General features: G+C 46.4%; 1 protein-coding gene across 1 annotated transcript in view; it reads left to right on the forward strand.

Annotated features, from left to right (window-relative positions):
• Nucleotides 1–24,211, forward strand: part of LOC147727227 (annexin A1-like) — a 229,806-nt gene that overhangs the window by 5,336 nt on the left and 200,259 nt on the right. The window contains exon 2 of the mRNA XM_086961276.1: nt 6,109–6,179. Within this exon, the coding sequence (XP_086817402.1) occupies nt 6,111–6,179 (69 nt within the window). The 5' untranslated portion in view covers nt 6,109–6,110. The remainder of the gene's footprint in view (nt 1–6,108; nt 6,180–24,211) is intronic.

The raw sequence follows: 24,211 nt of genomic DNA on the forward strand, positions 1-24,211 counted from the left end.
GAACATGATGACTTTTACCAAATTTAACATTCAAGGACATCACATGAAGATTGGACTTGTGAGACTATCAAGTATGCTGAAGGGATGGGGGAATCCAAATACTTATTGGAGGAGTTTGTGGTAGAGCAATCAGCAAGATACTGCTGAGGTATGGAGCCACACTGGGAACGCTAAAATTATGTCCTGCTCTGCAAAAAACTAAAACTTGCAGGCAGTGTGGCACACTCAGAAGTTAAACTGCTGCATTGTGCCTAGGGGTGAAATGTACGAACATTAGTAATAGCGATTTTTTTGCAAATCGCTATTTGGTAATCGCTGTTACCAATGTACTAACACACAGATTCATCAATGTCCCGATTTGCGAGTCCTTAATAGCGATTATTAAGGAATCGCTATTAAGGACTCGCAAATCGGGATTCATGTAGAAATTGCAAAATAAATTGCCATTCCTACAGCCTCCTTATTAGCGATTAGCAAATTGCTAATCGCAAATAAGGAATAACTACCCATTCATTCCTATGGGCCTAAAGGCCCATAGAAATGAATGGGGAGTCAATCCTTATTTGAGATTAGCAATTTGGTAATCGTAAATAAGAATGCGATTTCAAGGGTGCCAGGGGTGTCAAATGACACCCTGTAGCACCCCTGAAATGGAAATGTAGCCTGATGTTGCGCACACACATGTCCAAAGGACATGTATGTGTGTAACATACCACTTAGAAAAATGCACTAAAGTGCATTTATCTAAGTTTTCGCTATTTACCATGAAGTCAGACTTGACTGTAAATAGCGGCCAGAAATTGCGAATTCGCAATTTTTAAAAGGTTCATGAATAGCATTTAAGGAATCTCAAATTGAAATTCCTTAATTGCGATCACAATTTGATAATTCACAATTATTTGCGAATTGTCAAATTGCGAGTTCATGAACCATTGATGAATCTTAAATGCCATTTTTGCGGGCGCAAACGGCCGATTTTTGCGATTCGCACCATTTGCGCTCGCAAAAATGCTTGATGAATCTACCTGTATGTCCTATTTTCCAAAATAGCGATTTATGATGGGTAGCAGATAGACCTACCTCATTAATATTAGTGAGATAGGTCACAATCTTTGTTCACTAAGATACACTGCCATCACAGGGATGGTGGACTGTTGGGGTCACAGGACCACTATGTCTGTGATTGCTTTAAAACAAAGCAATCATTTATTTTTTTAAATATGCATCTTGTTTTCCTTGAAGGAAAAATTGATGCGTTTAAAAATGAAAAATAAAATGTAGCATTTTTATTATTTAAGAGTTGGCAGTGGTCCATGGGACCACTGCCTACTTTAAAACATATTTTTTTAAACTTTCTCAAAGCAGAAGGGTCCCATGTTGTTACCATTAACTTTGAGTTAGTGATAAAGTGCAAATATTTCAGTCACGAATCATTAGTACATACGATTCAGATTCCCTATTTGGAAGGGATGCCCTGAATACATCCCTTCCAAATAGCGGTTCAGTATTTGCTCGTAAACCCAAACTGCGATTTGATAACAAGTTACTAAATCGCAAATTAGTGTTTGTACATTACAGAAAATATGTTTGCAGTCTCAAAGGACAGGATAATACTTTGTACACCTAGCCCCTGTTTTTTTTAAAATTTCAATGTAGGTGAGACTCGCCGGCATATATCTACTAGAGCTCCTATTCACTATGCCTGTTTTGTGCTGTACGATTCTGGTGTTACATATTTTTCTAGGGTTCGTTTAATTTTACTGTATGAACCTAATAGGGTCAGCTACACCTTTGAGAGTGACAAGGACAAACACATTCTGGTGTTTCACAACCTGGCTATTGAGAACAGAAGATTCATGCACTGAAAGCACTGAAATATTATTCATCTTGTGTGCATAGAACCTTCAAACACATAGAATTGCGGCTAATATTCAAATGACTGCTTAATAAAATTAGACAATGCAATGTAGTGTAAGTGGACAGTCCAGGCTACTCATGAAGCGGATAGGAAATTAAAGTGAAGTTTAAAAGGTCAACTGCAAGAAGAAGGAAAGTGAATATTACTAATCTATGGAAAATCAAATATGTAAACAATAGCTATGTGATAGCCAGAAACTATGAACTGTCTGATCTCCAGGACTATTGTAGGCAGCTCACCCTTAAGGTGAACTGATGACAGTATCACTGAACAGAAGGCCCCATAGAGTGAACATATAATTTGGGGTGTGTTATTGTCAAGGGATGTTGTTTTGTGTTTGTTCACAACGGATTCTTCGCCAGACAAGTTTTACTAGAGGGCAGGTAAGTACTCTGCAGAGAAGGATGGAAGTATTTATTGAAAAGGGTATTTATCACTCTTCAGTAGTAGATTTCTGATGATATGGCTGTGGAACAATCAGTATAGAACAAGACACTGTCAGTTGTGGCAATAGCAGTAAACCAAGCATGACTAGTGACCCGCATGGGGAGTGACTGTGAAGAAGATAAGGAGATTTTGATCCTGGAGAAGTCTGACTTCCATGTCGACAGTACTTGATTTGTTTCTGGCAGTGAGCTACACACCAATACAAATGATAAAGCAGCTACTAATAAGTCTGTTAAAGAGATCATAAAATTAAAGAGGTACAGATGATCTGAGGTTGAGAGAGCATATCTATAACCGCAAAGGTAAGAGACAAAAGGTCTGATTCACAAATTGCACTTTGTAGTATGTTCTATTGTGTTATAACGTACTAAAAACTACAATTTACAAACTACGTGTGAAGTTTTATGCCCCTGCATAACCTAAATGTTTGTGTGTGTAGCTCTCTGCCCCAACTGTGGCGTCTGCACAAGTAAATATAGGTTTCAATATGGAACAGAGGAGTGACCTACAGAAGGAACAGACTTACTACAAAAGAGGATATGATTAGGGTGAGTAGGAGGGGTTTAGGTATGGCCAGGGAGGAATTTAGGGAAAGATGTCACCAACCAACACAAGAGTAAGCCAAGTGCAATACTTAAGGAGTGGAGCCATGTAATTTACACTTTTGAACTCAGAGTTTGTGAATACCAAAAGTACTAAACTTACTCCAAAGTGTAAGTTTCTTTTGTGAATAAGGCCCAAAGGGCCACATGTGCAAAGCATTTTTGCGGTCAGAAACGGCTGATTGAGCCAAAACACAAATTGCAATTCTGTAACATATTACTGAATTGCAATTTGTGTTCGCGATTCGGTATTCAGAAGGGGCATATTCATGACTTTCCTCCCAATTATAAAATGAAATTAACTGAAATAGTTTTATGAAGTGCGAAGCACCCAAAGGTGTCTTAGCGCTAGACGGAAAAAATGACAAGAACAAAAACCTAGAACAAGAGAGGTCTGCTACAGCTATTAATCTATTGAGTAAATAGCCAGGTCTTTAACTACTTCCTAAATTTCTGCAAAGTTACCTGCGAACATAAAGTAAGCGGCAAAGTGTTCAATAGTGTCCCTCCACAATAAGAGAACGTTCTTCCCCCCTATTTTACTTTGTGTATTCTCGGGACCTTAACCTTTTGAGTTGAGCTCGACCTAAGGGTCCTATTGGGGGCATACCAGGAGAACTGTTCCTGGAAATAGGTGGGTCCGGTCCGGTAGAGGGCCTTATGAATTATGCACAAGGCCATAAAGGAAATCCTTTTTTCCACCAAAAGCCAGAGTAGCCTGTGCATTAGTTGAGAGATATTGGTGCAAACTTTGGAACTATCAGCAACACTCTCGCTGCCGCCTTCTGCAATGACTGCAGTTTCCCTATCAGATGTTTATGGGTACCTAGATACAAGGCATTGCATTAATCAATCTTAGAGAAAATGAGGGTCATCTTCTGATAGCAAATCTGATGGGATGTATGAATGTTTTGCAACCGAATTACAGTTGCAAAACATTCTTATTTTACCGACTCCTTGAAGGAGGTGGTAACTCATTTGCAAATGGGAAGGGGTCCTCAGGGTACCCTTTCCCTTTTGAGAATGGAAAACAAATATTTCTTATGAGCAGGCAGTGGTCCAACAGACCACTCCCTACTCTTACAAAAATGAAACTTCAAAGTTTAATTTTTGTTTTTAAATGCATCCTGTTTTCCTTTAAGCAAAACAGGCTGCATTTTTAAAAAGATTGCTTCATTAATAAGCAGTAACAGACATGCTGGTCTGCTGACCCTAGCAGGCCAGCATCCCTGTGATGGCTGTGATTCCTAATGGGTTGCAAATTGCGACCTACCTCATTAATATGCATGAGGTAGGTGTATTTGCGACCCTAGGTGTCTGGAGAGTAGGAGACAGGTCTATCTAATGCACAATGAGGGCACCACGATTATTGAGGGTTACATGACGTTTGCAGATGGGTCACAAAACAAAATCAGAATTAGAGGTAACGAGTCGATGTGAAAAGGAGGTGCCTAAGGGTTTTAAATACCTACAAACATCATGGGGGATGCAGTATGCAATGAACTGATTTACCGTCCATCCCACATATAAACCAGCTCATATAAACCCAATTTGCGCTTGTGTGCATTGGCAGGTCTGATCACTTCTTGCTTCAGTAACTTGATCTGATAAGTCACATGTTAAATGATAGTTTTATTTCGGACCGATGCAGGGTAATTCAGTTGTCACTCATTGTCAGAATTCTTTATCAGAAGATGTAGATATCTGCTTGGAGCTGGTGAAGAATTTCAGAGTAGCCTTGACAAAAGAGTTACTTTTGATTGCACACGTGTAAAAACATTGATAGATTAAAACATTAATGATTTTCCTCAGTCCCAAAATTGTGTTTGTCCCTAGCTCCCAACACGTGGGTACACTACTTCAAACTCTTCCCTCAGCGATAATCTTTTTTATTTTTTATTCGGCAGTGTTTCATTCAATTTTCTATGGATTGGGTGAGATATGTTCAACACCAGCGGTCCTTTCGACAGTGTTACTTTCACCCTGCCTCCAACCCTTTTGTAACCCTAGCATGAACAATTATAGGCCCCAATTCACAGAACTAACTTAAGACAAAAACCTAAACTTACTACCATTTTGGTATTCACAGAAGGCACTTACTCATTTTGGTATTCACAGAAGGCACTTACTCATTTCGGTATTCACAGAAGTTAGGAGTCCTAAATGCCTTTTTTGAATACCGAAAGTCTTAAAGTTAGGATTATTCTCAATTTAGGAGTAGTAAAGTTAGGGCTCCTAAGTTTATGACTCCTAAATGCCTTCTGTGAATATAGAAAGTCTTAAAGTTAGGATTTTTCTCAATTTAGGAGTAGTAAAGTTAGGAGTCCTAACTTTAGGACTCCTAAATGCCTTCTGTGAATACCGAAAGTCTTTTTCTCAGTTTGTGAGTCCTAAAGTTACATTCACAGAAGACATTTAGGAGTCCTAAAGTTAGGAGTCCTAACTTTACTACTCCTAAACTGAGAAAAATCCTAACGTTAAGACTTTCGGTATTCACAGAAGGCATTTAGGAGTCCTAAAGTTAGAAGTCCTAACTTTACTACTCCTAAACGGAGAAAAATCCTAACTTTAAGACTTTTGGTATTCACAGAAGGCATTTTTGAGTCCTAAAGTTGGGACTCCTAACTTCTGTGATTACCGAAATGAGTAAGTGCCTTCTGTGAATACCAAAATTAGTAAGTGCCTTTTGTGAATACCAAAATGGTAGTAAGTTTAGGATTTTGTCTTAAGTTAGTTCTGTGAATCGGCCCCATAGTTTACATTTGTCATGACATATTGCTAATGTTTTGCATTGTAAAGCTTCGCTCAATAAAAACGCCGATCATTTTTTCCTTATCAGTCGTACAAAGGTTTCTCTCCTTCATTTTCAATGTGCACCATTAAATCGCATTCTGGGATTGCACAAAGTGTCTTCTTTAGTGTCTCAGTCCTACGACATTATACATATAAATTCTACTGCTTACATTTTACAGAGTTTGCGTCATGTTTGTGAAAATAATTCAACTACACTGTCTACTATACATCTAGGTGATCTGTGACCATCATACATGGATGAAGCTACAATCATGATACCTGCTCTTGCATATGTTGAATATTAACGTTTTCTGAAATTTATATTCTTTTCTTTTCTTTTTTTTTCAGAAATGACCTCCATATGCGACATTTTAGGAAAGCTTTCTTTTCTAGACGCGTTGGAAGGATCCGAAACGCCTGTAAGTTCATCTTATTGTCCAAGTGGATATTTTCCTATTTTTTTTAATATTGTGTAGAAACACCTTAAGCAGAACACAATCACGGAGGTATGTCAACAATGCCATATAAAAGAGATGTTTCGGCCTCTTCTCATACATTCACTCTCACTCACTCTCTATATAAGCATGTAAGGGCACTGCGGGGTATCCACTCTAGTGCATACCCCTAGGTGACTTTTCATACTAATGTAAGGGGGCCAAGGCATATGTCCTCCTGTGCAGTTGTCTTTAACAGGGCTGGAAGATGGAGCAGTCCCTCAATGTTTAAAAAACACTGCTGAATAAACTTTATCTACAGTGTTTTGTAAACATGGAGTGGTTGCTCCCTCTTCCAGCCCTATTAAAAATGAGAACCACTGCAGATTAATTCCGCCAGTGGGGTTGCAGAATTGAATCAGTAATTCAGCGTTACAAATTACCAAATTGCTGCAAGTCAGCCAGCGAAATTAATATTCCACCGCTCCTAATTTCACGCCAAAATCTTAAGGTCAAAACTCTGAATCTACACATATATTGCAACCTTGGCGAGAGGATGTGGTCTTACAGCTAGAGCTGCTGACCTTGGTGCTGAGGAACCGGGTTCAAGGCTCAGCAGGGACGCTCGACATCCTGTGATTCTGGGCAAATCGCTTAATTTACCCGTGCCTACCAAAAGATGAATGTGGCCTTGTGTAACGTAACTGATGCTCATGTAAAGCTCTCCAATACCTTCAGGTTGAGTTTGCGCTATATAAATCTGCAAAAAAATATATATATATATATTGAGGACTATTACACCATCATGGTAAAATACATGAGGGAGTGTAGGTTTACTACTCCAACTACACATCTACTAACCATGGTGAGATGCAAGTTGATATTGTGAAGTTGATAATTGTGCATGTCGTTATATTACATTTATATTTTAGTAAAACTACTGTGTTGGGCAACGATAAATAATCCACAATGTATTTATATCACTCTGGTGCATAGTGTCATAGAGGTTTCTCCTCTCAGAGATAGTCAGTGGTTCTGCAAGGCTTGATATGGAATGAAATGGATATTTTTGGCTTGCATGCAGAGCCTTCTTACCACCAGTGACCTAATTGTGACTATCATCATTTTGCGCTCTTTCTACATATTCACCTCACCCCAGCCATTTTTACCCTTGGAGTATTACAAACAAAAGTGGCTATGCAATTTTAGATGTATTTGTATTTACATTTGAAGGTTTATATATTTGATGGAGTAAGTATATATCATAGAAGATTTTTGCCTTGATCAATGATCTCACCATAGCTCTGGGATACTTAACCTCCACTTGGAAACCCTAGCAGAACCTGCCCATAGATTTGGGAAAGAAATATAGGTTTGTAACTTAGCATTTAGAAATAATGAACCTACGCATCAAGAATGCCACTTCCTAGAAACCATCTCTACCTCTCAGTATTAACACTGTGTGGCTCACTATTGTATAATATTACCCTGGTCTGTCTATCTGCGTGTGCCGTTTACTATTGCTGTGCCAATAATTAAAAAAAAACTAGCAAAAAACTTTTAACTATGGAAAGAAATGTGAAGTTTTTTTCAACGATTCCTATTGTCAATGTTGATCACCTGAACTCTAAACCTACTAATTTTAAGATAGCGTTGATCATCTTGAAGTAAGACCTAAATTCTATAGTGTATAAAATGCTCCTCATGCACTCCCATAACCACCCATTTTCACCCATCCAGAAGATCAATCTATATTTCAATCCAGAATATTATTTCTGGAAACATAAAGCTAGAAGATTGAAAAGGTTATGGTGGCTGAAATACTAGGAGGAAGCAAAATAAAAGTACTCCATAGCAATTACTGCATGCAAAATGCAAAACCTTCTGGCAAACTGGAAATATTACTGCACTTGCATAGCCACAGTCCTAGATTATTCTAAAGAATTTTTCAAAATAATCAACAAACTGATAGCTCATTCTTGCACCTGAGCATATGAAAAGCCTATGTGACAATCTATCCCAATTTATTTTTTAGTGTTAAGGTTACACAAGATTCGCTCAGAGCTCAAGTATGAAGCACTGTGCGTGTATTAACTTGAGTTTAAGTCCCTGGTAGCTATGGCGCAGATCAGACAGGTTTAACATATGGCAATGGTAAAGTATTTATGCGGCACCAAAACAACAGCAAAAGTCAAAATACGAAACAATCACACCAAAGTAGAAATATAGAGCAAATTGTAACAGACAAAATGACACCAAAAATGCAAAAACCCCAAAAGGGAACTAGAAATATGAATTTTTAAAGTTTTAAGTAGGAATAGCGCCAAGAAGCACAAAGTTCTAATCATAGTTAATTGTCACAGTGAGCAATTTGAGGCTGGTCATGGTGGAGCCCAGGTTGGATACACCAACCACTCATCCTGGTAAAAAGATTTACCATCTGACACAGTCCTTCAAGCCCCAATCGACCACATGAGTACGCTACTAAAGCCCTCAGGACATCAGGGGAGGTACTTAGAGTCTCACAGATCACGCAGATGCCAACAGTAGGGTCCAGCGCAGGACCAGTTACCACTGGGCAGTTGGGGATTTGCAGAAAAGGCCATTTGTAGCTTATTGTATCCCTGTAGCTTGAACATGAGATCAGCCTTATGACCCTTGGAGTCAAATTATTTGTCCTGTGTACAGGAGGGAGCAGGCCCAATCCTTCAAGGCTTCTCCCAAATCACAAACAGCATGTCTATTCCTTTCTGTTCTTCCTCAGGTCCAGCAGTGCTCTGAAGAGAGTGCCTTGAGTTGCAACATTTATGTCTGGCATTAGCTAGTGTATAGGAATAACTCTTGGGGATGGTCTAACCAATGTGGTAAATGTTCCCTAGGCCAACCCTACCCACTTTGGGCATTTAAAAGATGGCAAAGGTCTTTTGCTACCCTAAAAGTGGGCTCCGAGTTCTGGATGTGTGTGTGTGGTAACCCTAGAGTCCTAGTGTCCTTCCATATCTCACACTAAAATCCAGTTTGGGCGCACCCTCTGTACCCACATAAAACGCAGGAACTGTACAAACCCTACCCGTCTCTGGTCGATACAATGAGAATCGCTGAATTATACGAAACTTAATTTCTGACTCAAGACGAATCTCTAATAACAGCTGATAACACAGCGTCAATTAAATAAAACGCTGCAATTAAGATCTACTTCCCGCCTCCAACGGTCGCTACTTCTCATTGTCAAGAGAAGGCTACAAGTGTAATTTCCAGGTTTTTTTTTTACCAGCAATGAATTTTTTGGTCCTGAAGATGGTCTACATGACGGCAGCATCATAGACCGAAACGTCGACACGCTCATCATCTCCATCAACGTTTCGTTTGAACAAACTTACAACCACTGTTTATTAATTATTCTGGTTGTCTGTCGTAATTATTCAGGAGTTGATGTTTAGTTGTGAACTGATGTGTTTATATTGCCTATACCTCTGTTCATAACTTCTTTGCTCAAATTGATTTCTTCACATGTCCCCATATTTTTATTTGTGAATTGTACTACTAAACCTATAAAATTTCCTTTGAATACATTTTTTATTCTTTCCTTGTTTCTTTCTCCTTCCATTGATTCACTCTATATTACAGTTTTTTCTTTACATGTGATATCTTGTGGATACACTGGAGTGTGATAATTCGAATACGACTCCCAACTGAGTATATTTTCTCTTCTAGAATCAAGTCCCTTGTAGCACCCCTTTGACCTTAGTGGTTGTCTGTGATCACAGCACCAACAGCAGCTGAATCAAGGGCCCTGTTGTGACAGTATACCATACTCGGAAAGTCTCTGTTTATTAAGATGCTTTTGAAAGAAGTGTCAAACTAGTAAGGGAGCATAAACAGTAGTATCTTACAATGTTAACTCAATAGATGGCTAATCCTTTCCCTTCCAATTAATCAAGAATTTAACCCCTTCAGCGCGGCGCGAATTTTCGCGCTGTGCTGAGGGTTCTAAGGTTCTAACGGGCTCATGACGGAACGGTTCCGTCATCAGCACAGCTCACCCGTAGCTGATGACGGAACCGTTCTGTCATCAGCATGGAAGGGGTTAAAGATGAAATTCTGACTGTCACACATTTTCTGAACTTTATGTTCTGGTTGTCATGGTACCATTAGTATCAGAGGTTCAAATGAAAGTTAATGATTAGAATCAGGGACACAGGATTCAGTTTAGATGACTGAAAAGTCAATGACCTTTCCAAATGTGATCCATATTCAAATGAAAGCCACATAACTGATCTGATGAATAACAATAAATGGACCACAAATCATTCCAAAATTAGACTGGGAGTTTTTGAACGGTAAGAAAATGAGAAGACAGCCAAACCTTAACTCTAGGAGCAAAAAGTGAAAAACATGAACTTGACTTATCAACATGTTACTTCATCTTGATCTCTGAACTACATAACATTTTAGAAACAAGTTGCCTTAGTTTCTAGTACTGATGCACACAGTCAGTAGTTGCCAGAATCAAAGGATCAATCTGAGGAAAAGAGAAAAACACTCTTTTTCCACAGTAGGTTTTCATTCCTTTTTTAACTTATAGACAGGCAGTGATGAACATGGTTTGGATTCACGACATAGCTGTATAAAGTATGCATTACATATTACTCAGCATAAGTCCACAATATGTTCCCCTACATCTCCAGTTCCCAAATGAGTACAGACATCTTTCCTGGTGCCCTGGGCATACATAGTCGGCAGGCAGTCAAGGTTAGAGCACCCTTTTGCTTGTCTCATAAGAGCTACTACAGCATTGTGTAATAATTAGGAACAATTCCACATTGCCCATTGACAATCGTGGCAGTTGTGTGAACTCTACCTATTGCCCCTCTCTTGGGAAGCAGAGTCTCTCAATGTGTCTTAGTGTCAGTCGGAGTTGAAGGAGGTCATGGAGACCCATGGAGTGGATAGAAAATAAGAAAGGAAGAGCTATAGTCAGGTGGTCTTACCCCGCCTTTTTTTCCCTTTTTGCCTCGATCTTGACCACAATTTTTGTTGGACAAAGGGCTATGGTCGCCTTATCGCTGCTGAACAGTGCTAAGGTGCAGGTGCTCTCTCCTAACAACATGGATGCGACAAGCCCCTGCTACTACAGTGCGGCCACTGTCCTATCTGCGTACTAGTAGTTGGGATGAGGCTGGGATTAATGATACTGTAACCTTGACCGTCCTGCCTCTTGTCACCAGAGACAGTCACCACAGAGTACCCAGATTCCCCTAGAACCCTCCAACCCACCCTCCCCCCCAGGTTGGCGCCAGACTTTGCTGCCTTTTTGTAGGGTCACCTGACCTAGGGGTGTAAAAGCAAAGGAGGAAAACCAGACAAGTCAGTTGTTGCACTACTGGACCTGGGGACCCTTCACCGGAGTAAAGGCTGCTGAGCTAGGGGGATGCTACACTACTGAGGCTGACTGATTCTAGGACCTGCTGCCCCAAGTCAGATGAGTTATCCTACCTGCCTGCTGACCTTGCCCTGTGTGAGGGGACCCAGGGACACCAGCTCCTGTGTGCCTGCCCAGGACCCCCAACTCTGCGCCTGCAACTAATCCCTGCAACTGACACCTGCAACCAATACCCGCACCTACTTCCTGCCATCCATTACCAGTGCTGAGACTGGGAAGTGATGTGCTGCTGTTGCTGCTGCCCCCCCCTCCCCTTGAGGTACTGTGAAGCGCTGTACCAGCTAAGCTCTGTATTGCCAGAACTTGTAACTGTCCTCCAGCCCGGTGCTCGTGGCGCGCTGTGTAGCCTCACTATCTACTAGTGCATCCCAGCGCTGTGTGCCCCAGGACCTGAATGCGCTGCTCGGTGCTGTGGCAGAGAGCGCCCTGTGCCCAGGATCACCGCGGCGGCCCCAGTGCTGTCGAAGAAGAAGCGCCATGCATTGGAGACTCACCGCCGCTGACAGGGTGACCTCGAGCGAGTGCTGAGGGAGGAAGCGCCGCTGTGGCCAAATCACCGCCGCGGCCAAGGTGCCACTGGTAGAAGCGTCACTGTGTCCTCCTGTACCACTACGGCCCCTGAGCAGAGCGGATGGCCACCACAGTTACTACCGAGGCCACGCTGGGCCTAAGCACGTGAAGAGGAGCGTTGCTAGGCAACCGGGGCACCAGACACGTCATCGGCCGCGCCCCCAGGAAGCAGTGCTCAGATTGATCCCTGGGCCCTGGGGTCGAGCAGGGAGCCGGGAGCCTGGTAGCCCACCCCCGCATCGGTGATAGAGGCCCCAAGGGAGACGCTAAGCCAGAGTGGGCTGCCTTCGTCCAGAAGAAGAAGAGACCAGCAGAGTCACAGCCCCCTCCAACGTCAGGTAACACCCCAGACTGCAGGCTTTCCCTCATGAGGGGCGGGGCTGCCAGAGTCGGAGTCCGGAGTGTGGTGGCAGCCCCGTGACCGCCCAAGTGTCAAGGGGGAGCTAGGCCAAACGGCGGGTACTGCAATTAGCCCCCCGCATTCCAAAGCTGACATTGGTGGCCCCAGCCTGAACCATCACGAGGTTGAAGCATAATCACCCCAGGTACGGCCTCAGGGGCTTCTGAGGCCTGCGCACCTTGCCAGCTTAGCCCATATGAATAATCACCGCCTGGGCGACCCCCCCCCCTTGGCAGAAGTGTCTCATTTGACCCTGTGCTGAAACTCTGCAGAAGACCCCATCCTTGCCTGCACTGAATTTCCACAGACGAGGGGTTGTCTATATTGTACCTCGGCTTTGTGCCCAAATTGAATATATGTCTGTCTAACCATCACTACCTGTGCTGCACACCTGAATAGAGCATATACCTGGCTTGGAAATGTTGCTTGATGTTGAATGTGTATCTGTAATAGAACTGCCTCTGGATGTTATAGCAGAGTGGGCATAGTTACCTGTTTTATCTATCCAAGCGAGCTTGTTTGCTCGCATTAAATAAGAGTCTCAAGAAGGCTCACCCATATTGCCCAGTGGATTAAGAGTGATTACCTACTTGGAGTATAAGCATAAGAATGATTACCTGTAGTGCCTGTCTGCATAGGAATTGTTGCCAGCATCGACCTAACGTTCCAGAAACCTTTTTCCCTGCACACTGTGCGACCTTTGCATTTTTACTCCTGACCAGAAGTAAATAAAGATACTTGTCCTTGTAAATGAAACTGGAGTGGTGTCTCCTTATTGTGTGTGCTTTACTATGTCAGTGTAGGAGAGTGCTGCACAACTACTTCACACAAAACCTCGGCCGTGAATACCTGCCTCGCGCCAAGCTACTGTGTGGGAGTCAGTGGTCCCTGAGACTACAGATCTAACATTAGTGGCAGCGGTGGGATTAGGACTTGAGCATGTGCAGCACCCTACAGTGATTGAGTGTGTGCCGCAATCTGACACCTGTTTTATTGCGAGCTCAAAATTCTCCCTGATTGTAAATGCTTTTGTGTTAAGCCTGTTACCTACGTCCTTGTGGTTTTCCCTGAAATTGTCAGAGGCCCTACCTAGCCGGATGGAGTTCGAGCTGGCTAACCTAGAAACGTACCCGGTGGTGCAGCTTAGGGAGTTCTGCCAGGGGAAGGGGGTGTTCTTCAAGGGAGGCGCCAAGGGAGAGGAGCTTCAAAAAACCTTGGGAGCATGGGCATTGGCCCAACCGGGAGGGAGAAGGGACGAGGGGCAGGGAGAGCAGAACGCTCCAGGAGAGATGGACCTACTGCACATAGATGCTAGCGATAATGTGTTGCCAGGAAGACGTTCCAGAGCAGGCAATAGTGTTTCAGTAAGGAGCTTGTCTGCGGAGGAGTTCGAGGACAGGAGGGACAAGAGACAACTTAAACTAGAGATTGCTAGGCTCGTGAAGGAGCGTGAAGGGAAGAGGCTGGCTATGGAGGAAAGAAAGCTTGTCCATGAACTTAGCCTAAAGGAGCTGGAGATCAGGGCCCTACAAATAGGGGATAACAGCAATGCAAATTGTGGCAGCGTACCTACTGAAGCTCCACTGCAGTCTAGGTTCTACATGCCCAAAGATGTAGTGGCCAGTTTCAATGTGGGGGACAACATTGAAAAGTGGCTAGCAGCCTATGAGGTGTCCTTAACAGCCCATGGGGTCCCCGAGAGTTATTTAGGGGGTAGCATAGGTACATGCCTCCGGTGGGGAGGGACACACTCTTGACACTAGACAAGGTGGACCAGACCAACTATTCTGTCATGAAGGAAGCATTGCTTAAGAAGTTTGGTCTTACCCCTGAGAAATATTGGTAGAAGTTTAGAAATAGCCACAAACTTCCCACACAGAACTGGATAGATTTTCTGGACTACGCCCGCAAGGCATTGGAGGGTTGGGTGCGGGGCAGTGAGATGACCGACTGTGAAGGGCTGTACAATTTGTTTTTAAGAGAGCACTTTCTAGATAAATGTTTTCCAGAGCTGCGCCAACATCTGGTTGACCGCAAGTTGACCGACCCTAGGAAGCCTGTGGGGGGGGCAGATCCCTGGATCAGTCCCAGGGTGTCCAACAAGGGATCCGGGGGGGACGCCCAGAAGGGTGGACAGGGTTTCCCCCAGAAGAGAGAGGGGGGATAAAAAGAAGGAGTTCTGCAAAGGCCCCCAAAACAGACCGCAAGGGAGAGGGTTTGGATCCCAGCCCTAATCTGGTTCCCAGAAACCTACTTATCCTGACAGAAGTCAGCAGCCCAAAACTGTCCGGTGCTACGAGTGCGGGGAGGTGGGACACTACAAGGGGGATCCCCAGTGTTGAAAAAGGTCCCCAGCCCCTACTGGATGTAAGAACCCCGGGGTGGCTAGTGTAGTGCTGGGGGAAGAGTCGTCCATAGATAAGGGGGGTGAGTGGGCAGGCTTGACCCTGGTATCCCTGGGAGACAGGGAGATGGTCCCACGGACTCAGGTACCCTCAAATACTGCCAAGTACTGGCAGAGGGTCCTTGTTAACGGGCAGGGGGTGGAGGCTCTCAGGGACACAGGTGCCAGCATGACAATGGTAAGGAGATAGCTGGTGTCCCCGGAGCAAGTGATTCCTGATGTATTCCACCCGATTGTGATGGCTGACAACAGCGTGGGTCACTACCCGTGGCCCAAGTTCCCTTTGAGTGGGGAGGGGCTTCAGGCCTTTTGAGAGTTGCGGTGAGCCCTGCCATGCCAGTCGACTTTTTGTTGGGAAACGACCTTGAGCATACTGCCAGGAAGGAGGTGGAATTTCAAGCACACGCTGAGATGCTGGGACTACCAGGATGGACCTGTGCGGTCACAGAATCCATGGCTGCCCGGCAAAGGAGTCAACCAGGGCAGGAGCATGGGACAATGTCCCAGCCCACTGCTGACCAGGAAAAAGCCTTGGAGGATGCACCCCATGAGATAGATGGGGCACCCGCTGTGGTGGCCCCGGAGTCCAGGAGGGGGATGTTGTTCTCCTGGGGGTCTTGCCAACCCCTGCAGAGTGGCAGGTGGAAGGAGGGCCTACCAGGGAGGAATTCTGTCAGGCACAAAGGGAGTGCCCCACCCTTGAGGGCAAGCGGTGACATGTCGCAGCCCAAGCAGCTGGAAATGCTGCTTGAAACTATCACATCTACTGGGAGGATGGCCTTCTTTACAGTGAGCCCAAGGCTCCAGTACATGGGTCCTCAAGGGCCTTAGTGGTCCCCCAATGCTATTGAGCCTTTTTGCTGGAGTTAGCGCATAAGATTCCCCTGATGGGACACCTGAGTCAAGATAAAACTTTTGCTCATTTGGTCCCACACTTTTTTTGGCCCAGGATGAGAATCGCCTCTGATGCCATCTGCAAGACTTGCGTGACTTGCCAGGCGAGTGGGAAGACCAGGACCAAGTTGATGGTTCCCCTGGAACCACTACTGGTCGTCAGTAACCCTTTTGAGCGGGTAGGCATCGACATTGTCGGGCTTATGGATCCGCCAACCTCTTCTGGACACCAGTTCATCCTAGTTCTGGTGGACCACGCCACCCGGTACCCGGAGGCAATCCCTCTGAGGTCCATCACTGCACCTGCAGTGGCGCGAGCCCTGATGCGGATTTTCACCTGGGTGGGTTTCCCCAAGGTAGTGGTGTTGGACAGGGGCACCAACTTTTTGTCCGCCTATATGCAGGCCATGGGGAAGGAGTGTGGGGTGACTTACAAGAACTCCACTCCTTACCACCCCAGACCAATTGGCTCGTGGAGCAGTTCAATAGGACCCTGAAAGGAATGATCCGGAGTATGCCTGAGGACTTGAGGAAGAAGTGGGACATCCTTTTGCCCTGTCTGTTGTTTTCCTACAGGGAGGTGCCGCAGAAGGGGTTAGGCTGCAGCCCTTTTGAGCTACTGTACGGACACCCTTTTAGGGGACCCCTCAGTCTCGTGAAGGAGGTGTGAGAGAAGACTCCTAGGTGGCTTTCCCGGGATGTGGTGAGCTACATGTTGGCGTTCCGCAGCCAGATGGCCAAGTTGTGGAAGGAGGCATCCGACAACCTGGAGGCCAGCCAAGCAGTCATGAAAGAGTGGTACTTCCGGAGTGCCCATCCGGTGAAACTGGAAGCTGGACAGAAGGTGTGGGTCATGGAGCCCGGAGAGCTTAGCTCCTTCCAGGACCGGTGGACTGGCCCACACAAGATAGAAGAGAAGAAGGGCCGGACCACTTACATGGATCTCAAGACCCCAAGGCAACCCCACCGAGTGTTGCATGTTAACCGCCTCAAGCCGCACCATGAGAGATCAGAACATACCCTCCCGATGGTAACTGATGGGAGCGAGGCGGAAGAGAGCGAGCCTCTTCCGGACCTTCTGGCGTCCCAAGAGAAAGATGTATCGGTGGAGGGAGTGGTCCTCTCCCAATCCCTGACGCAGGAGCAACAGAGGCACTGCTGTCAGGTATTGTGGCAGTTCCCCTCCTTGTTTTCCCTCACTCCTGGGATCACCCACCTATGTATCCATGACGTGGACACAGGAGACAGCCCCCCTGTCAAGACCTTATTGGCTGTCAGACAAATTGAAGACCAGTATCCAGAGTGAAGTCACCAAGTGATCGAGCCGTCCAACAGCCCCTGGGCCAGTCCGGTGGTTTTGGTACCGAAAGCGGCCCCACCGGGCACCACACCTGAACTTTTGTTCTATGTGGACTATCGAGGACTCAACTCCGTGACCAAGACAGATACTCACCCTATCCCTAGGGCGGATGAGCTCATTGACCGGCTGGGGGCTGCTCGAAACGTAAGTACTTTTGACCTCACGTCAGGATACTATGGTGGACTTAGTCAAGGAGAAGACTGCGTTCTCCACCCCAGAGGGCCCTTTGGATTGAAAAACGCTCATGCCATTTTTCATCGGTTGGTAAACCAGGTACTTTCTGGCCTAGAGGCCTTCTCTGCTGCCTACCTCGATGACATAGCTGTCTTCAGCAGCAGCTGGGAGGACCCAGGAGGTGCTGCAGGCCCTGCAGCGGCCCGGCCTGACCATCAAGGCCAGCAAATGCCAGATCGGACAGGGATCTGTCGTCTACCTGGGACACCTGGTGGGCAAGGGTAAGGTGCAGCCCCTCCAGGCCAAAATCTAGACCATCCTAGCCTGGGAGCCCCCCCAAAACCCTGACGGAGGTCAGGGCTTTCGTGGACATCATGGGTTACTACCACCGGTTTGTCAAGGGCTATGGCACCATCGTGGCCCACCTGACCAAACTCACGTCCAAGAAGCCACCAAGAAAAGTGATTTGGACTGATGCTTGCCAGAAAGCTTACGATACCCTCAAGCAGGCTGTGTGCACAGCTCCGGTGCTTAGGGCTAAGGACTTCATCAAGGAATTTATTGTTCAAACAGACGCCTCTGAGCATGGCATTGGGGCAGTACTCTCACAATTCAACGAGGAGGGTCTAGACCAGCCTGTGGCCTTCCTACTCCCTCGGGAACAACGTTGGAGTACTATCGAGCGAGAAGCTTTTGCTGTGGTTTGGGCCTTGAAGAAGCTGAGGCCATATCTCTTTGGCTCTCACTTCCTGATTCAGACCGACCACCGGCCCCTTCGCTGGCTCATGCAGATGAGGGGCGAAAACCTTAAATTGTTGAGGTGGTCCATTTCCCTTTAGGGTATGGACATTAGGGTGGAACACCGACCCGGAGTAGACCACGCCAATGCTGACGGTCTCTCTCGGTTCTTCCGCTTTAGTGACAAGAACTCCCTATAGGTTTGGTATCTCTCCCCACTGTTGGCTGGGGGGACACGTGTTAGACCTGTCAGCCCTAGGGTGGTCTTACTCCGCCTTTTTTCCCCTTTTGCCTCAATCTTGACGGCCATTTTTGTTGGCTGGGCGCCTTACCACTGCTGAACAGTGCTGAGGTGTAGGTGCTCTCTCCTAACAACATGGTTGCCACAGGCCCCTGCTACTGATGTGCTGCCGTTGTCCTATCTGCGTACTAGTAGTTGGGATAATGCTGGAACTTAATGATACTGTAACCTTGACCGTCCCGCCTCTTGTCACCAGAGACAGTCACCACAGAGTCCCCAGGTTCCTCTAGAACCTTCCAACCCCCCTCCCACCCAGGTTGGCACAAGTCCTTGCCGCCTTTTTCATCAGGGTCACCTGACCTAGGGTTATAAAAGTAAAGGAGGGAAACCTGACATGTCAGTTTTGCACTACTGGACTTGGGGATCCTCCGCTGGAGTAAAGGCTGCTGAGCTAGGGGGATGCTACACTACTGAGGCTGACTGATTCTAGGACCTGCTGCCCCAATTCAGATGAGTTACCCTACCTGCCCGTTGACCTTGCCCTGTGGGAGGAGAACCAGGGACACCAGCTCCAGTGTGACTGCCCTGGACCCCCAATTCTGCACCTGCAAATTATCCCTGCAACTAACACCTGCAGCCAATACCCGCAACTACTGCCTGCCATCCATTACCAGTGCTGAGACTGGGAAGTGCTGTGCTGCTGCTGGGGCCCCCCACCCTTTGAGGTACTATAAAGCGTTGTATTGCCAGAACTTACAACTGTCCCCTGCGTGCTGCTCGTGATGCGCTTTGTAGCCTCATTACCTGCTAGTGCATCCCAGCGCTGTGTACCCCAGGACCTGAATGTGCCACTCGGCGCAGTGGCAGAGAGCTCCCTGTGCACAGGATCACCGCCGTGGCCCTTGCGCTGTAGAAGAAGAAGCACCATGGGTGTGAGACTCACCGCCGCTGGCCGGGTGACTTCGAGCAGTGCTGAGGGAGGAAGCGCTACTGTGGCCAAATCACTGCCGCGGCCCAGGCGCCGCTGGTATAAACTTAGCTGTGTCCTCCTGTACTGCTGCGGCCCCTGAGCGGAGCGGAGGGCCGCCGCGGTTACTACGGAGGCCATGCTGGGCCTAAGTGCGCGAAGAGGAGCGTTGCAAGTCAACCGGGGCGCCAGCCGTGCCATCGGCCGCGCCCCCAGGAACCTGCGCTTGGATTGATTCCCGGGCCCTGGGTCGAGCAGGAAGCCCGAGAGCCCTTCCCCCGCATTGGAGATAGAGGTGCCGAGGGAGACTCTAAGCCGGAGTGGGCTGCCTTCGTCCAAAAATAGAAGAGAGCGGCGTAGTTACAGCCCCCTCCAACGCCAGGTAACACCCCAGGTGGGAGGCTTTCCCTCGTGAGTGGCGGGGCTGCCAGAGACGGAGTCCGCAGTGTGGTGGCAGCCCCGCGACTGCCTAATTGTCGAGGGGGAACTGGGCCAAACCGCAGGGACTGCATTTAACCCCCCCCCCGCATTCCAAAGTTGACATTGGTGGCCCCAGCCTGCACCGTCACGAGGTTCAAGCATAATCACCATAGGTACTGCCCCAAGGGCTCCTGGGGCCTGCACACCTTGCCAGCATAGCCCATATGAATAATCACCGCCTGGGTGACGCCCTCCCCCCGGCGGAAGTGTCTCCTTTGACCATGTGCTGAAAATCTGCAGAAGACCCCTTCCTTGCCTGCATTGAATGTCCACAGACGAGGGGTTGTCTATATTGTACCTCGGCTTAAGAATGCTCACTTGTGTGAAAAGGTGCAGGGGGAATTGTGCCCAAATTGAATATATGTCTGTGAAACCATCACTACATGTACTGCAAACCTGAATAGAGCATGTACCTTGCTAGGAAATGTTGCTTGTAATGAATGTGTATCTGTAATAGAACTGCCACCTGGATGTTATACCAGAGTGGGCATAGTTACCTATTTAACCTACCCAAGCAAGCTTGTTTGCCTGCATTTAATAAGAGTCTCGAGAAGGTTCACCCATATTGCCTAGTGGATTAAGAGTGATTGCCTGCATAGAGTATAACCATAAGAATGATTACCTGTAGTGCCTATCTGCATAGGAATTGTTGCCCGCATTGACATAACGTTCCAGAAACCGTTTTCCCTGCACACTGTGCAACCTTTGCATTTTTACTCCTGACCAGAAGAAGATAAAGATACTTGTTCTTGTAAATGAAACTGGAGTGGTGTCTCCTTATTGTGTGTGCTTTACTGTGTCAGTGTGGGAGAGTGCTGCACAACTACTTCACACAAAGCCTCTGGCGTGCCTACCTGCCTCGTGCCAAGCTACCGTGTCGGAGTCAGTGGTCCCTGGGACTACGGAGCTAACATAGTCAAGCCTATATTGCGTGAGAAACAGGACCCCAATGCCCCCAACCCCTTTAGAAATGGTCTTTAAGCCTCAGAGATAATGGGGGAGGGCTGTGGTGGACTTCCTTGCCATCAATATGCAATATTTTTACAGTATATACACCTGGTCTACAAACTTCGTAACATTTTTGTTCTTGCATGTATGGCATGTCACACCCATACACCCAGCAAACAGTGTAGGTGATCAAGCTGTATTGGACGTCCCATGATGTCCGTTAGCTTCGTCACTATGTCTGTCCAATTTCGCCCAATTTTTGGCAGGCCCATACCATATGGTAGAAGTTGGTCTCCAGACATAGTCACTATTGGCATTTTGGAACCACTCCAGGAGAAATGCAATGTAGAAGCGCGGGAGGAAGATCTGTCTGATGTAGGTAGCTGCACTTTATGTATTTTAAACACAGGTTCCTGGAGACTCGTCGGACCTGCTCCAGTGCAAGGGATCACTGCCTGTCTGTGAGCTCTTGCTGGAGCAAGAGGGCCCATTAATCTCTCAGGCCATGGAGACTTAGGCTATGGGATTCCAGTTGCACACTGTCAATTAGTGTGATCGTTCGTCTCCCCACGCCATGCTCCAGTAACAATTGCAATGCTAGGGATATACAAATGGGGCTCCACAGGGTGCCTGACATGGCTGTCAGGGCATTGTGGGCTAAAAACTAGCCCTTCTCAAGGTTCTAACACTCTCTGAGGTGATAGAAGGCCATCAAGGTTTTATGCTCGTACAGGTTACTTATCTTGAGGATGCTCGCCTCCAACCATTGTCTTATATTGTGTCAGTCAGCCACCTTGCAATTGCTAGGAGTACCCATAGAGGAGGGTTGGGTGCTTACTCCTGTGGGCTGCTCCTTGGTTGTACAGACACATGCCAACAGTATTTGGCCACCTTGACAAGTCTTCCAATGTGTGGAGAGTCATTGTGGGAGTCTATAAGTCATTCCAATAACACTGACTTTCCATAACTTGTAAAACAGACAACCGTTCTGGATTAAGTGTCTCTGATAACCACGGCACTGGACCAGCATACCTGAACAGCCGACTCAAATTCCACGCACCCCAAAGGACCCTACGATCAGCCCAGCTTTCCTACGCCGTGGTCCCTCACACCAGAAAGACCAGATCGGGAGGCCGCTCCTTCTCCTTCCTCGCGGCCAAAGCATGGAACGCCCTTCCGCTCCACCTCAGACAGACAACATCGCTCCCCATCTTCACAAGAAACCTCAAAACCTGGCTCTTCGACAGACCCCCTCCTTGATGGAATGGAACGTGCACCCCCCCTCCCCCCCCCCACCCCTAGCGCCTTGAGACCCTTACGGGTGAGTAGTCGCGCTTTAACAAACTCCTGATTGATTGATTGATTGATTGATAACCATTGTATTGTTTACTGTAGCTGTGCCACCGCATAATACAACTTATAGTGAAGGGCCCCCTTTCTCCCCCTCCATTGGAGCAATACAGTTAATGGAGAGCCACTCTCTTTGTCCTTGTGGCCCATGTCAGGTCAGAAAGAACATTATTTAAGTCTTGAAATAATCGCTGGGGAAGGCAGAGTTTAAGCACAGACAAGTGGTAGAGTAACCTAGGTAGAACCAGCATTTTTGGTATTGCAACTCTAACTCCCAGAGCGGTAGTGACTTCCAGAATGTCATGGAATGGCGCATACCGGCCATCAACACCACCAGGTTGCCTTATACTAAGTTATCATCTAAGTGATAGACATTGTTTCTGAATGAGTCGTACTGCCACGTTAAACCCATGTGGTAGAACACTTCGCACTCTGGAATTCTTTGGAGAGGTAAAAGGCAGGATTTGGCCCAGTTCAGTTTCAAGCCAAAGGCAGTTTTGAACTTGTCTATTGTTTCCATCACTCAGATTAGGTCTCAACGTACGTCTCCAAGATACACTAGGGCATGACCTGCATATAACAAAATTGCTTCTGATGGGGGAATCCCCAACTATGAACTCAGCAGCAGAAACAAACCTGCCAGGCGTTCTTGCACCTCATAATCATATTCAGTGAGAGTGGACAACCGTGGCTGGTGCCCCTGCTCACCCAAAAGGCTGAGAACATTTTCATACATGTGCGTACCCAGGCAACTGCATTAGCATATATGAGACATATCTATTTCAGTATCTTTGGTCCCAGGTCCATTGTGAGTAGCACACCCTATAGAGAAGGCCAGCCCAGTATATCAAAGGCTTTTTGTATGTCTAAGGAAAGTGCTAAAGGCAGAGGCAAAGTTTTGGGGTATTCCTCAGTGAATTCAAAGAGACGCCTCAGGTTCAGAAATGTGTTCCTCCAGCAGATTAAATCTTTTTGGTCTTGTTGTACCAGTGTGGTAAGGTAAGTCAGCTGCCATTTTGTAATCATCTTCCCAAGGATCTTACTGTCGTAATTGGGAAGAGATAGGGGACTGTAGGAGCGCTCCTCCAGTGGGTCATGATCTGGTTTGGGGAGGACCACGATCGATACCTCCCATAAGGATGTGACCTCTACCTTTGGTAAGTGGAAACATTCGTGCAACCTCAGGTGAGGGATGCCTTGAAGGTTGAGTAAAACTTTAAAGGGAGCCCATCTGTCCATCACAAGCCGGAATATGTCCATTGTCAGCGGTTCATCCAGAGAGTGGGGTTGCAGGGGGTCTAGATGTGGAATCAACAAACATTCCAGGTAGTCTTGCAATTAGTGCCCCTCATGTCTCGCCCCTTCCTGGTACAGGGAGCTGGAGTATATGAACAAGACTGTGTTAATGTCTGCTGGTGCATTGAGAATGATCCCGGTCTGGGTTGTAATAGCATTAATTTGGGAACTGTCAGCATCCAAGAGCAGCAGCCAAGCCATTATGTGCCCTGTTCTGTCTCCCGCTGCAACTTGTTTTGTTATGTATTCTTTATAATCTAGTTTCCTAATTCTATCCACTAAGGATGTATGATCTGCTTCAAGAGCAGGGAGCTTGCCCATATGCACTATACTTTCTATGTCACTCACCTCTGCCTCGTGTATAGCATACACGCTTACAACAAGTTTGCATCGCAGTTTGAGCTTCACTCATACTCAGTCTTCAATACCTGCAGGACCACCCTAATGGAATCACACTCCATCCTTCTTTTGGACTCTGTTCCATCATTTTCCTAAAATAATTAGGTGATGTATGTGCCTACAGTCCTATGGAATGCGTCATCATATAGGGCCCATATGTGTAACCGCCAATTAATGAGTGTTTGCTGTCTGCCCCAATTTATCGTCGTCTTGAGAGGGCTGTGGACAGAGAGTGTGTGGCCAAGGTATTTGGTGGCTGTGAAAAATGGAACCATGTCAGGGTTACAAAGAAGAAGGTCAATTCTGTTGTGCAGTTGGTGGAAGAATGAGTATTCCCTCATGAGGTGATGCAT

The sequence above is a fragment of the Lissotriton vulgaris genome, chromosome 3_1 (assembly GCF_964263255.1).
Source record: "Lissotriton vulgaris chromosome 3_1, aLisVul1.2, whole genome shotgun sequence".
Lineage (NCBI taxonomy): Eukaryota > Metazoa > Chordata > Amphibia > Caudata > Salamandridae > Lissotriton > Lissotriton vulgaris.